Source organism: Medicago truncatula, chromosome 3 (assembly GCF_003473485.1).
Source record: "Medicago truncatula cultivar Jemalong A17 chromosome 3, MtrunA17r5.0-ANR, whole genome shotgun sequence".
NCBI classification, from domain to species: Eukaryota; Viridiplantae; Streptophyta; class Magnoliopsida; order Fabales; family Fabaceae; genus Medicago; species Medicago truncatula.
In genome coordinates this window covers 38,256,490-38,269,475 of record NC_053044.1, presented here as the reverse complement: position 1 = coordinate 38,269,475, position 12,986 = coordinate 38,256,490, and the positions used below count along the sequence as shown (strand labels likewise).

Here is a 12,986-nt window from a genome sequence, read left to right as displayed (position 1 = left end):
TGTAGGAACTAAAAAGTATGATTTATTTTTATAGGGACTAAAAACAAAACTGCAGATATTTATAGGGACCAAAAACTTAATAAACCCTATAATTATTAGATTGAAATTTCGTTATTTAACTTGGGTTCAATAATCTGACACACTGACAATAAAAAAAAAGTCACTTGCTCTTCCACCTATGATTCATGTTTTTATCTCGTAAGACAAATATATCATTTCCTCAAAAAAAAAAAAATATATATATATACATATTTATAGATCATAATTTTTTCTAACCACACTAAAAAAATTCTATTGCACTCAAGTTTAATTAATAAAATTTAATGAAAATACCAAACACTCCAAAAAAATCGACTACACCCAAGTTTAGTTAAAATTTAATAATAGTACAATAATTTTATTCTCTCACTCTAAATATTCACATCATCTTTCGTTTAGAAATATTTATGAATGTGTAACCCATCTTAATGAAATTTATATTTTTGAAAAAGTTGTCTCGATAAAAAATTAAAAATTGATGCACAAAAATGAGTCATCCAAATTGCTAAAATCGATATAAACTGTTCTTACTTTGGGTGTTCAGTGTGAAAGAGATGGTTGAGTTAATTATCTTAATTCTCATAGAGCTAGTTCACGAACTCATTTTACGTAAGAGAATGTTGTGACTATTCCGCTGAAATTTTACTATTTGGTAAAAAAAAAAAATATGATAAGCTATTGTATAACGGATGATTTACAAGTTGATAAGCTAGTTGAATGAATTTGTAGTGTTTGATAAAATTAGCAGTTAAAAGTAGCTTATAAATATAAAATTACATTAAAAAAAGTATTAATATTTATTTTTTTCAATTAAGATTGCAGGGGTAAAATTAAGAAGAAAATTGATAATCTATAAGCTTTAAACTATAAGTTACTTGAAATAACATAAAAAAAATGTTATAAGCTCATGAAAAAATGTCATTAACCAAACAGGCCTTTTTTTAGTCATATGAACTTATAAGTTATATAAATTATAATCCATAAACTCAAATATGTGTCTTACTAGAGAACCTTAGCCTCTCACCTCACCCCCCCTCACACTAGAGTTAAAAGGGCGGGAAAAGACACGGGACAATAACAACATGAATTTCATTTAGCTATACAGGTTACAAATAAATACTAAAAAATGTCATCATAAACTCAATACTTTTGAATATGTTAGCAATCAAAAAAAATATTTTTTTCAAAAACTAAACTCAAAAACCTTGTCGGAACCAAAAATATATAAGCTTATATAAAATAGAAAGGAAGAAACAAGTACAGAGTCAATGGACAGCAGTTTTGATGAAACTAGAAACAAAAAGCGATGCCATCAAATTACTATTTTCATTCAGATACATATGAAGAATAATAAATAACAGGGCACCGGCCATCCAACTTTTTCTTTCCCCAGCCTCAAAAAAAGGAGGCATCGTCTTCATTGTTCCTAGCCCTGCCCAATGCCTACCGACCATCAGAACATAACTGATGCAACTGCAATTACCATTCAAAACTCAAATCATCCAAAACCTGCACTAAATATACCCCAATAAGACTGAACAAAGCACCAATACATATGGGCTTCTGATGGAGCACAAAAACCATCTTGAAGTAGAACCACTACTCATTAACAGCTTCTAATCAAAACCACCACTCTAACTAGCGGCGAGAGAAGTTTCCACCACCTCGTCTTGAGTGAGTTTGACTTCTCTCCCTAAATCTTCCCCCAGCCTGATAATTACCATCTTCAGGCCGTTCAGAGTAGTCTGATTTGCTGTCACCAACATGTGGCCCATTAGTTTGATACTCATGATGATTATGAAAGTTTGGACCTTGTCTTTCCCGGTTACCAGATTGGTTATGATGATGCCACTCATCTTGGGCAGTTGTTTCCCAGTTTCCCTGAGATTCATGTCCCTTTCCAAAACGGTTTTGGTTTCCATTTCTGCGTCCTCCAGATGATGGACGTTGCTGATGCCTAAAATCCATACCTGGTGGAGCCAGCTCACTTGAGCTAGCAGCTACCTGATTCGAGGAGTGGGGACGGCCTTTTGGTGGAGCATTTCTAGTCTCTCTTACAGTCCCTGGATTCCCTAAATTTGAAGCATCCCCACCCTTTGACTTCTCCGGAACTGATTGGCTGGGAGGTTGTGCTGTAAGAGTGCCAGACTCGTTGTCTTGACCATCTGAAAATGATACACCAGCAGCAGCATGAGCAGACTCCTTTCTCTTGGGCCTGTTACCTCTCGGATTATTAGTTGATGCCTGAAATTTGGGTTGCCAATGAGATGAAATACGATCTCCAGTACTTTGACTTTCCATGGAAACAGCATTGAGATCTGGTTGATTTTGCTCAAACGATGATAACAATGTTTCAGTTTTCCCTGTGTCCCCAGCATTTTTCTTCTCATCAACTTCATGGTTCACCCCAGTGCCCTTCTGTCGTCTAAAAGGAACCTGCCTCTCCCTGCCATCAGGTTTACTAGTGTCATTGGCATGCTTTGAATGCCCTCTCAACAAGCTTGTTTCAGACACATGCAATTGCTGACGCTCCATTGGTATTTGAATATTTTGACAGGAATTTGAACCATGGTTCACTCCATCTTGCATGTCATGCATATCATTTGATTCTATTGAATTCCTTTGCCGCCATGATCCATGTGCTTTTCCCTTCCAAGCCCTACTCTGCCTGCTATCTCCATTTTTAGATTCCATTACGGAACCCATTTTTCCAACACCTGAAATAGCATGCCTAGTATTCTGGGGGCCATGAGGACCAGAATCAACTCTTTCAACACAGTCATCTGTTGGAACTTGACTTATCGAGGACACCACTTGTTGTAAACTTCCTTGCTGAGCCATTTCTTTTGCAACAGGTTTTGGAACATATCTCTCCATTTCAGCCCTCTTATTTTTTAAACTATGCACCTGCTGATCACTCTTTGCAGGAACAATTGCCTCAGTTTTACTTTTCTCACTTGATTCATCCAAGGTCTCTATCTTGTTTAGCGGTTTAACAGGTGCCCACATCAAAACATCACTCCCATGGGATTTCTCTGCTTGTCTATTAGCCTGCAAGCTTCTTGGCATCCTACGAGAATGCTGTGATTTCAACTGGCCATTCATTCTACCATAAGGTTCTTCATTTTCTATATATCTTTGGTCTGAGCCCTGATCTAATTCGACGTCTTTTCTGGCTTTATTTTCAACAGAGCTTCTAGAAAGATTGACTTCCTTTGCAGTTGCTGATGGTAATGCAGCCACGGACAAAGGCTCTTCAACTTTCTGTTTGTTTTTACTATTCCTGCTATTCTTCCTTTTCTGGTTTACAGGCGACTCAACCGTAGAAGTTGAATTCATGGGTAAGCCTGAGCTGAAGGTTGAAATAACTTCATTTGTACCAGCAGCAATGCCAGAAGAAACATTAACATGAGCCACTGTGTGATTCTCAACTTTTGGGACATTTGAGGTTGTAGAAACATTCAAATTCTTCTCTTGAGAAAGATTATTTTTATGTTTATAGCCCGCTCTTTTCTGCCTTGATGCGACATTGTTGTGAACCTGTAAAGCATTAGTGGCATCACCACAATTAACATTGTGGAACAAGGTCGCTGATTTATTGTGATTCAGAACAGGTTCTTTGTCGGCATTCTTTACTGTCTCTAAAGATGTTTCACTGGACAAGATGGGTGCTTTCTGAACTCTGTTAATGTTGGCATCATTGTCATTAGGCATTACAGATGAAGTGGCTGCTCCAGATTTACCCAAAGCTGTTGCTGATTCAGAAGGTTGAAATGCTTCTTGCTTATTCTGTAGGGCAGAATTTGCATCATGCACTTTCTGTGTTGACCCTTCCACGGCTTGTGTGCGCTTGTTTACCTCACCTAACTTCACTATACTTTTAGCCTTTTGCTTTTTAGGCCGCTCCACCTCTTCCTCCTGCCGTTGCTTAGTCTGTTGCTTGGCCAACTCTTTTGTATTATTAGCATGCTGAAGAGTTTCAAAGTGTACAAGATTTCAATGTAAGCATAGCAAGCAGTAAGTACAGAAATGGTGTGTGCATTACCTGTGCATGGTTATCAGCTGAATTAGCCAAGTTTTGCATAGACTCTCCTTCGCGCCCTACTTGGCTATAGGACCCAGACCTTTCGTAGGCATCAACAGATATTTGATGCTCACCAACAAGAATGTTAGTTGCATCCAACTGTGCACCTAATGAAGTTGAAGAATCTATGACCCCAGACTTCTTTCGCCAACCATCAGCATCTTGAGCATCAAGTCTTCCTTTACGATGATTGCTTCTGCCTTGCATGCCATGAGAAATATGCCTGTGGATAAGCATTTCAATATATTCACCACAGTAAATGAACCACAATTCAAGCAGTTAATATAAAAAAAATGGCTAACCTGGATGTGGCTGTTCCACTGAGAGATGATGATTCAAAATTCTTTTCGCCTCCAAAAGCACCCACTCCACGAGCAGTTGGATTTTTAACTTCAGTGGCAAGGGTTGTATCAGGAAACACAACACCAGCACTGCCTTCATTTTCCGCATGGCTATCAGGATGGAACTTATTCCTCCTCTCCTCCTTACTTTTAGTAGATGAATTATCCCTGGCTTTTGCATTTAAACCCTCTATCTTTTGAATCAGAGAGGAATCTTGAGGGGAGGGCAATCTTGATGAAGTTTCTAGTGTATTAGAAACTACACCATCCAATTTCCTTGCTGCAATATTATCATTATTAAAGCTTCTGGTGCTTTCAAGTGATTTGGCATTGTTTACAAAACTAGATCCTTGATTTCCCGATGTTTGAGAAGAAGCTTCTTTGCCATGAGCACTTGTCCTCCTTAAATCTGTCTTCATGTTCCTAATATGATCATTCTCCTGGACAGACACTGTCACTTGGTCCCTCATATCGACAAATGATTCATTAGTTTTTAACGAGTCCTCGCAGTTTGTTGGCTCGTTTTTCCCATCCCAGTTGTTGTGTTGTTTAAGAAGAACCCTGTAGGGTCCGACAGTATCAGGAGTGTGGCTGGATTCTACCGGTTCTGAGGCCAATGGCTTTACCGCAGGATCATGTCCACCAGATCTACCATGCGAATTGCCAGGCTCATGTGGATTCTGACTTGAGTTCCTATTATAAACAGGGGCTCCGGCTGCCATTCCCATGAAAGGGATATCACGATCGTTTGAATTACAATATCCCATTGGAGGACCATAGTAGCCTTCATAGGCCATTGGGCCAGGAAAAAAACCAGGTCTCAATGGCATACCTGGAGGAATGTAAGCATCAGGCATATGAGGTGGCCTGTAGAGTTCTCCATTATTATGCTGCCCTCTTGGACCACTTCCAGGAGGAGGAACTTGAGGTGGATTGGCGAGACCATTAGGTGGAAATTGTGGACGATAAAATGGAAATGGTTCCATTGGAAATCCACCTGGAGCAAAAGGAGGACCATTGGGTGGACCTCTGAACCAAATATCACGTTGATGGTTATTTACTGGAGCACCACGCCAAACATCAAAGTGTTGAGGAGGAATATTATGATAAGTCTGGAGATTCCCTGGCCATTTCTCTATTCCAGGCCTCATACCACCCTCATTAAAAGCTTGATAGTCTCTTCTCCAAGAATTTATAGCTTCACCCTTTGCATTATCATGAACAGGAACATCATCTATGACACAAGCAACACATAATCATCACCATCAATGATAAACCACAAAACCTAGAAGCAGAAATAGGCAGTAACAAAACCAAACAGAACCAACACCGAATTCAAACAAAAAACCACATCAACACATTAATATAACAGCAAGAGCATGAAGACGAACCGATGGTTGAGGTCTCATTTTTATCTCTCCTAAGTCCAGAAGAAGAGTCTGGCCGAATATGAGAACTGTGATCTGCCAATGGTTGATAAATTTTTAATCAAAACTCAAGACAACAATTAACATCTCTGAAGACACTCTTTCTTTCTCAACTATTTTAAAATCCATGTCATACAAACAAAACGACTAAACAAAGCAGCAAAAACAGTGAAACAAAATATAGTGTAAACATGATTAATAAACAAAAGCAAATTTTAATTCAATACTTATAGTACCATACTGATATGTATAAAAGAAAATCAATTTAAACCAAAATAAGATGTGCCACCCGTAATCTTATCATATTTTATTAAAGGGATTTTATTAAAAAAAATAGTATAAAGCTAATAAGACATTCTCACAAGTAAATAGCAAACCAAGAGAAAAAGTCAAGTAATCGGGCATCCCAATCTCTTTTCATGTCTTACCTGACCAAAAAATACTCCGGAACCAGAACGTGACAGACTGTGGGAAAAATACAAATTTCTAATAAAAAAAATTCAAGTTTCAGGGTGCATATTCACACAGCAACTGCTAGGAGTTTAAGGAGTAAATGAAAGGTGTGTCTGAGACAGGGCAGGGCATTGGATATTACAGCAATCACTCGTCAATGGACAACGCATGCAGTGTAAACTATAAAAATCTAAAAATACAAAGGCATCTAAAGAGTAAAGACAAAAGAAGGCAGCACTACTATCAATGCTGATAATAGTTATGCATAATAAGCTACCTTGCAACTCAACATCATGTACAGATTTGTCCTTCTCAGAACCAAGAGTAGGAAAATCTCCGGTGCTCAAAGAAAAATCATCATTCTTGCGTTGTGTAATTCCCTACATTAGGACAGTGGTACAATATCAGACACATGAAAAATCACCTTCCATAACATCCCTGATATTAGTAATTACAACAATAACTTGAAAGAAATTTGGAAAGATTGTATTCTTTAGTTAATGATACAGAGATGGTTAACATTGTATAGGTTTAAGCCGATAAAGGAAAATAAATGAGAAAATCAGTTCAAACAAGAGATATAAATCAGTAAACATGTACAGCAATATACTGTCCTAAATTGGCGTTTTTTACATTTACAAATTACAATATTCCCCCTTGAGATATAACCCATTCTCACCTGGCTAGTAAGATCCTAATAGCACCCTGTAAGTAATCCCTTGGTACATTTCCAAACAATCTCAAAGGAAAATATATTCCGGTTACAAGTCTTCTACAAATCTCTTCATGATTAAGTTCCAGTCTATCTCAATGTGTTTTGTTCTGTAATCCAGAACAATATTTTGGGATATTGTGATGGCTGATTTATTGTCGAGAAACAGTTTCATGGGAATATCATACTTCATACTCAAATCATTCAATATAATCTTCATCCACATTACAATATCTTGCAAGTTACAGCAACCTGGAACCATAGCTCAAAATTTAGCTTTTACACGCTGAGCAACTACAGTATGCATCTGTTCCATGTTAATAGTTTCCAAGTAGAAGAAACATAACAACCAGATGATGACCTTCAATCAGTAACTGATCTTCATGGCAAAATTTCCACTATTTGGAAAGAAGCAAAGTCTTATTTTTGGCACGGTTGTTGGGTATTAAGGTATTAAGAATCTAACACTTAGCCTGAAATGATCTTACCCTAGAGTCATGCCTGAATTGGCTTATAGTGTTAAGAGTGTATGGTAGATCAGATTTGCATGTGCCAAGCCAACAAAGGTTTCCCTAGTAATCTCTGACGCTGAGCCTTGCCTTATTAGTCTTGGAAAGTTGGGACACTTTCCGTCATTTCCCACAATATTTTCTAAAGCGGTGTAAAACAGGGTAAGGCTGCGTACAATACACCAAATGGTGGGACCCCTTCCCGGACCCTGCATATGCGGGAGCTCTAGTGCACCGGGCTGCCCTTTTTATGGTTGCCAATCTAGATATTAGTGTGGAGCATCTGACAGCAAGACTGCAGCTAAATAGGTCAAAGATTATAGATACCTAATTAATCTTCTATCCTTATATATAATATGGACACCTAATTAATCTTCTATAACTATATATAAAGGGGATACATGATTTTGGAGTGACTTTTTCACTTCCAATTTTATCCTTCATTTAAACTATTACATTTACAAATGTATCCCTTTTACTTTATTATTTAACTTATTAATTAAAAAAATATTATATCCCATTAAAATGGAAACAGCAACACTACAATAGGAATTTAACTTATTAATTATGAATTAGTTAAACCCCAATAAAATAGGAGCAACACCACTACAAATAGGAACACTATTTGACACTATTGAAAGAGTTCATTTTAGTCTTATTTGTCAAACATGTCTGATGTAATATATACAATTAAGCGCAGCGGAAAAGCGGATAGACGGGCATGTTAGTGAACGTGCCCGTCTATACGGTAGTAATTTCTAATACAAATATTTAAACACTCAATTTTTTAAAAAGAAAGATAGCATAGTTAAGACAGAGAAATTATCAACTAAAAGCCAAAAAGAATGAATAAATAGTTAACAACAATAAACTTTAATTAAAAAAAATGGTGCAATTAATAGAAAAAGATACGTGATAATTAGGACCCGTTTGATGATCGGGATAGGATAGAGACATTATATGAATATAGCGGTAGTGATTCATTAGAACGAATTGGGGTTCATCATAATGAATCCAAATTCATCGGTGTTCAAGATGAGATTCATTTTACAAAAAAAAAAAAAAAAAATGCACACTAGAGATTCGTCTCAAAACGAGATACAACTCGCATGCATCATAAGATACTAATATGAGATATTGTTTAGATATGCTAACACTTTCATTAACCAAGAAACTACGCCCACTGACAAGATATGCATCATTCCCAAGCCATATAAAGATAGAAGATGTAAAATGGAAATTTGTTAGCTACAAGAGAATAAAACCCCGCATCAATTGTTGTCATTGTTGATGCAACATCTTCAGCATTGATTAAATCAATCTATTAATCTTTTAACACCATATAAGTGATTAACCGTAAATAAGAACAGAAGCTTACCAGTGTCTCTGTAGTTCTAGCCCCATTCCATGCCACTGAGTTTTCACCCACGTGTTCAGCAAATCGAGATAAGTGTGAGCTACCAGGTCTTGTTTCAGCACTGCGAGGACGCAATGATGTTTGTGAAGTCTGATTTGAAGTTGGCGGCCCCGATGCTGATGAAGGCCGAGAGCTTGAACCCCATGCACTAGTAGTAGTTAGTTCAGAAGCCATATCACTACCAGAAGTTGAAGGTCGCGTGCCACTTCCACCAGATGATGGACGGGCACTGAGATGACTGGGTGAACTAGCCCCAGCATTGGCATTGGGAGACAAAGAAGAACCCCATGCATTTGATGCAGAAGATGATGATTTGCTGCCCCAGCCAAGGGTACCCCTAAACAATACAAGACAACACAAGAATCAATTATCTAATCTAGAGGAACAAAAGCAGCAGAAAAATATATATTAGTCGGCTCAATAGAATATTTACTCACTTGGGCACTATCTCCACATTTGGGTCCAGACCATGATTTTCTAACCTTAAAACAAAAGAAAATAAGCAAGTTTAGATCATGGAAAAAAAAAAACACTGGATAACTGAGACGGTAAATAATCTCACTAGAAATCAAATACCTCTGACTGGGTAAGTTTATAGGTTTTGGAACTGCAACTTTCCCCAACACGGTCATACCACCTCTTCTGGTGGAAGAGGTCCACCTACGCAGTATTATCATCATTAATATATATATTTAGTGTATTGATAAAAATGCATTTATGTGCAAATGGAAGGATGAAAATTTGAAACCTCCTCGCTTAAGGAAGCTAGTGGTTAGCATCAAAATCATATGATCAAAAAAACAGTTGATTTTCTACAAGGATGTATCACAAGATGATATGCATAACAAGGCACAAATTAGCTTTTGAATACCCAAATCCCTCCTCACTAGCCCAATTCTAGGGGCTTCCAATGCACACAATTCCAAAATTACCTTCGATCCCCACTCAACATACTTGAAGTCATAGCCTGGTTGTCGCGACACGATCATTCAAGCCAATTTAAGGACCTAATAAAAAGATACAGAGAGAACGACAATTCCGTCAATATGATATATTGCAATTATTTAAGTATATATTTGCAATTATGACATTACCGCTAAATTTCAGAGAGGGAGAGCAGGATTGAACTCTTCCTTAAATGCTATTAATTTATTAAACCATTCAAGAATGACATAGGGTGATTTATTATAATATGGTTGTCTTGTAGCAAAAAGTTCTTGACAACCCATCTCAATATTAATAGTCCCAGAGTTATCAACCCTTATTCTCAATAAAAGCTAAGGACACGTGTATCTCATAATATTATAGCTGTGATTGTATGCTACAACTCGTCCAAAATATTATTCTTATTGCATTGTTTTGATCTTTCATCACCGCATTTGACAACTAATCTAAATAATTGAGCAATTAAACTCAAAATCTCAAACATTATCGAGAAGTTCACTTGTTGATGACACCCATCTATCACTACCCAAATTATTTGACTAAAATAACCTTTCTTTTAAGAATTGTCAAATAGCGGCTATAGCAGTGCTATCGCGCTGATGCGTAGTCGAATTTTAACAAACCACTATTCCTATTTGCTACACAATTAAGGACAACATGTTGTCGAATAGCGGTAAAATTAATATTAACGCCAAAGCCCTTCAGATAGCGATTATAGTAACGCTATGGCACTTCAGCATAGCCCCTACAACACCGGTTTTTTCGTTAACACGTGTATAAAATTTCCCCTAGGTAGCCTCTACAACACCGGTTTTTTCCGTTACCACGTGTACAAAATTTCCACCAAGGCATTATATTCTAATTACCAAATCAACTAATGCATACTATAATACTAAAAACATATATAACAACCTCGCTCTTTTATTTTTTACCATATATGGTTAGCTTCAATTCTGTCAACAACACACTTAATGAATACAATTACTAGCTCTTACTACGAATCACAAAAATTAACATGTGCTATAACAAACTCCATCAAATACCACATTTTCAGACACGTTTACATTCAAATCCAATAATAATAATAATAGCAGTGATCTTCTCGCGAATCAAACACTTTCACAATCTTATCCATAAACAAACCTAACCGTTTGCAGAAAAGTGGATCCAACAATCACATGCATATGATAACAATTTCCGAGTGTTAAGCATGGTCCGAATGAAAAAATTTTAAAAAAAATTAAGAAAAAAATTAACAATTTGTTAAATATCGTCTGCAATTGAATTTGAATGCACGATTAACAATTTTTTATAGGAAAATTATCTTGCCTTGAATGATGAAAGGAAAGGGAAGTGGTTCGTGGAAACCCTAGCGAAGCGATTGGAGAAAAAAGGAAGAAATAACGAGCTTGGAGAATATGAGTTTCAGAGAGAAAGAGATCTAAGAGAGTGGTGAGTTTCGATTACGATAACGGTTTTGATTTTGGATCGGAAGAGAAAGTTGAAGATAGAAGAAAAAATAGAAAGAGAGAAGAAGCTTAACCTGAAACCTGGAACAGTCGAATTAGTTCGTAAGACGTGCTTTGCGTATGATATCAATTTTCACTCTTCGCTTGGCCCCGTAACTATATATATTTTATTGTTAGGGATATTGCATATTATTTGCAGAGGTCGGGGATTCGAACTCCGACACCCCACTTCTCCGCATTATATGTGTGAGTTTCAGCTACTATGGTACTTGACTAAAAAAAATTATATATATTTTATTGTTATTATAAAATTTCATCAAACTATATATTATATAATTTTTAGTTTTTTTTTTACAAAAATAAATGATATTCATTCATTCAAAATTGATAGAGTACATCAATACAACGTAAATTTGCTAAAAACAAAAAGGATGAACAAACTCGCAGCGTTCATGTTAATAGCATAAAACGGCAAAGTACAAAAGCCTACACATAAGACTATATTCAAGTCTCCGGAATACCCATGTCTCCGGATATGCAATGTGGACGACACCAAAATCATTAATTAGATCTGCACTTGATCGAAGTTGTTCTGACAATTTGAACTGAACAAATACTTGAACGAAACAAGAAAGACAAACAACATCACACAAAGACGATAGACAAAACCAACATCGCACAAAGACGACGAGATCACAAAATAAAATAAAATAACGAAATAAATGTGAAAATCACTTATTTCAATAAAAGGGAAAGAGAAAAACGAGTTAGAGGGTGATTTTGGGTCAATATTAACCCTAAATCACCCATCTTCGATGAATGAAGAAGATGAAACTAGAGTTTTGACGACGACTTACAAAACGGAAAGGGAAGAGAGAGAGAGCACCTTTATTTTTCAATTGTTTATGCACATGTTAGCTCAATTAATTTTTGTTAATTTAACTTTTGTTACAACCTTGTAAAAAAAAAACTTTGGTCACGCCATTTTTTCAAAAAAAATATAAAAAAAAATTGTCACACTTTCAATAATGAAATTATTATTTATTAAAAAAAATGAAATTATTATTAACGTACAAAAAAAATTGTGTTTGAAGAGATTGTCTCCTACCTTAAGTATAGTACATTTTTTTTTGGTAGGGTTACAAAGTAAAAAAACTAAAAAACTAAAGGAACTTAAGTTCCAAGCTTGTCACTCAAGAGAAGAACTCCATGCATGGTGATGGACGGTCCCAAGTAACACCGGAAGTCGAATGAGAGTTTTCTTTAGTCATGAAATCTACACACCAAAGTGTAGTTCTCTTCTTGTTGTAAGGCCTCAAATATTTGGAGAATGGTTGAAGCATAAACATGTAAGTTATGGCTACCGGAAGTAATGAAGATCTTCACAGCTTCCAAGCAATCACTTTATAGTGAGGCTGATATTTATGTAAGTATAGTAAATTTAAAACACTTTATAGAGATGTTTTGTAAGTTACTTGTTAAATTTTAGTTTCAAATATTCAATAAGTTGAAACGTACTTTCGCACACAATTATTTTACTTCTTAAGATTTGTTGAGTGTTGTTGTTAGACTTTTTTTTAAGAAAAAGAA

At 36.2% G+C, this 12,986-nt stretch overlaps 1 protein-coding gene across 5 annotated transcripts; it reads right to left on the bottom strand.

The window, feature by feature from the left end:
• Nucleotides 1-1,244: 1,244 nt before the first annotated feature.
• LOC11436989 (protein MODIFIER OF SNC1 1) lies at nt 1,245-11,572 on the bottom strand. Of its 5 annotated transcripts, none has more exons than XM_003601182.4 (10): nt 11,471-11,572; nt 9,915-9,989; nt 9,559-9,642; nt 9,420-9,464; nt 8,944-9,319; nt 6,622-6,724; nt 5,856-5,927; nt 4,426-5,698; nt 4,085-4,346; nt 1,245-4,008 (listed from the first exon to the last, which is right to left on the bottom strand). In XM_003601182.4, the coding sequence occupies exons 2-10, from the start codon at nt 9,944-9,946 to the stop codon at nt 1,678-1,680; spliced, it is 4,578 nt and encodes a 1,525-aa protein (XP_003601230.2). In that variant the 5' UTR covers nt 9,947-9,989; nt 11,471-11,572; the 3' UTR covers nt 1,245-1,677. The 5 variants fall into 5 exon arrangements, with proteins under 5 accessions (XP_003601230.2, XP_024635211.1, XP_024635210.1 ...); XM_024779443.2 differs by having other exon boundaries at nt 1,245-3,972; XM_024779442.2 differs by having other exon boundaries at nt 4,085-4,319.
• Nucleotides 11,573-12,986: the final 1,414 nt, after the last annotated feature.

What these genes read in the sequence shown, in the direction of transcription:
- LOC11436989 (XM_003601182.4), bottom strand. Translation starts at nt 9,946, where the DNA reads ATGACTTCAAGTATGTTGAGTGGGGATCGAAG. An exon ending in AATGTGGAGATAGTGCCCAA is followed by an intron (nt 9,320 to 9,419) that starts GTGAGTAAATAT and finishes TGTATTGTTTAG; the next exon opens with GGGTACCCTTGGCTGGGGCA. An exon ending in CAGCTGATAACCATGCACAG is followed by an intron (nt 4,009 to 4,084) that starts GTAATGCACACA and finishes GAAACTCTTCAG; the next exon opens with CATGCTAATAATACAAAAGA.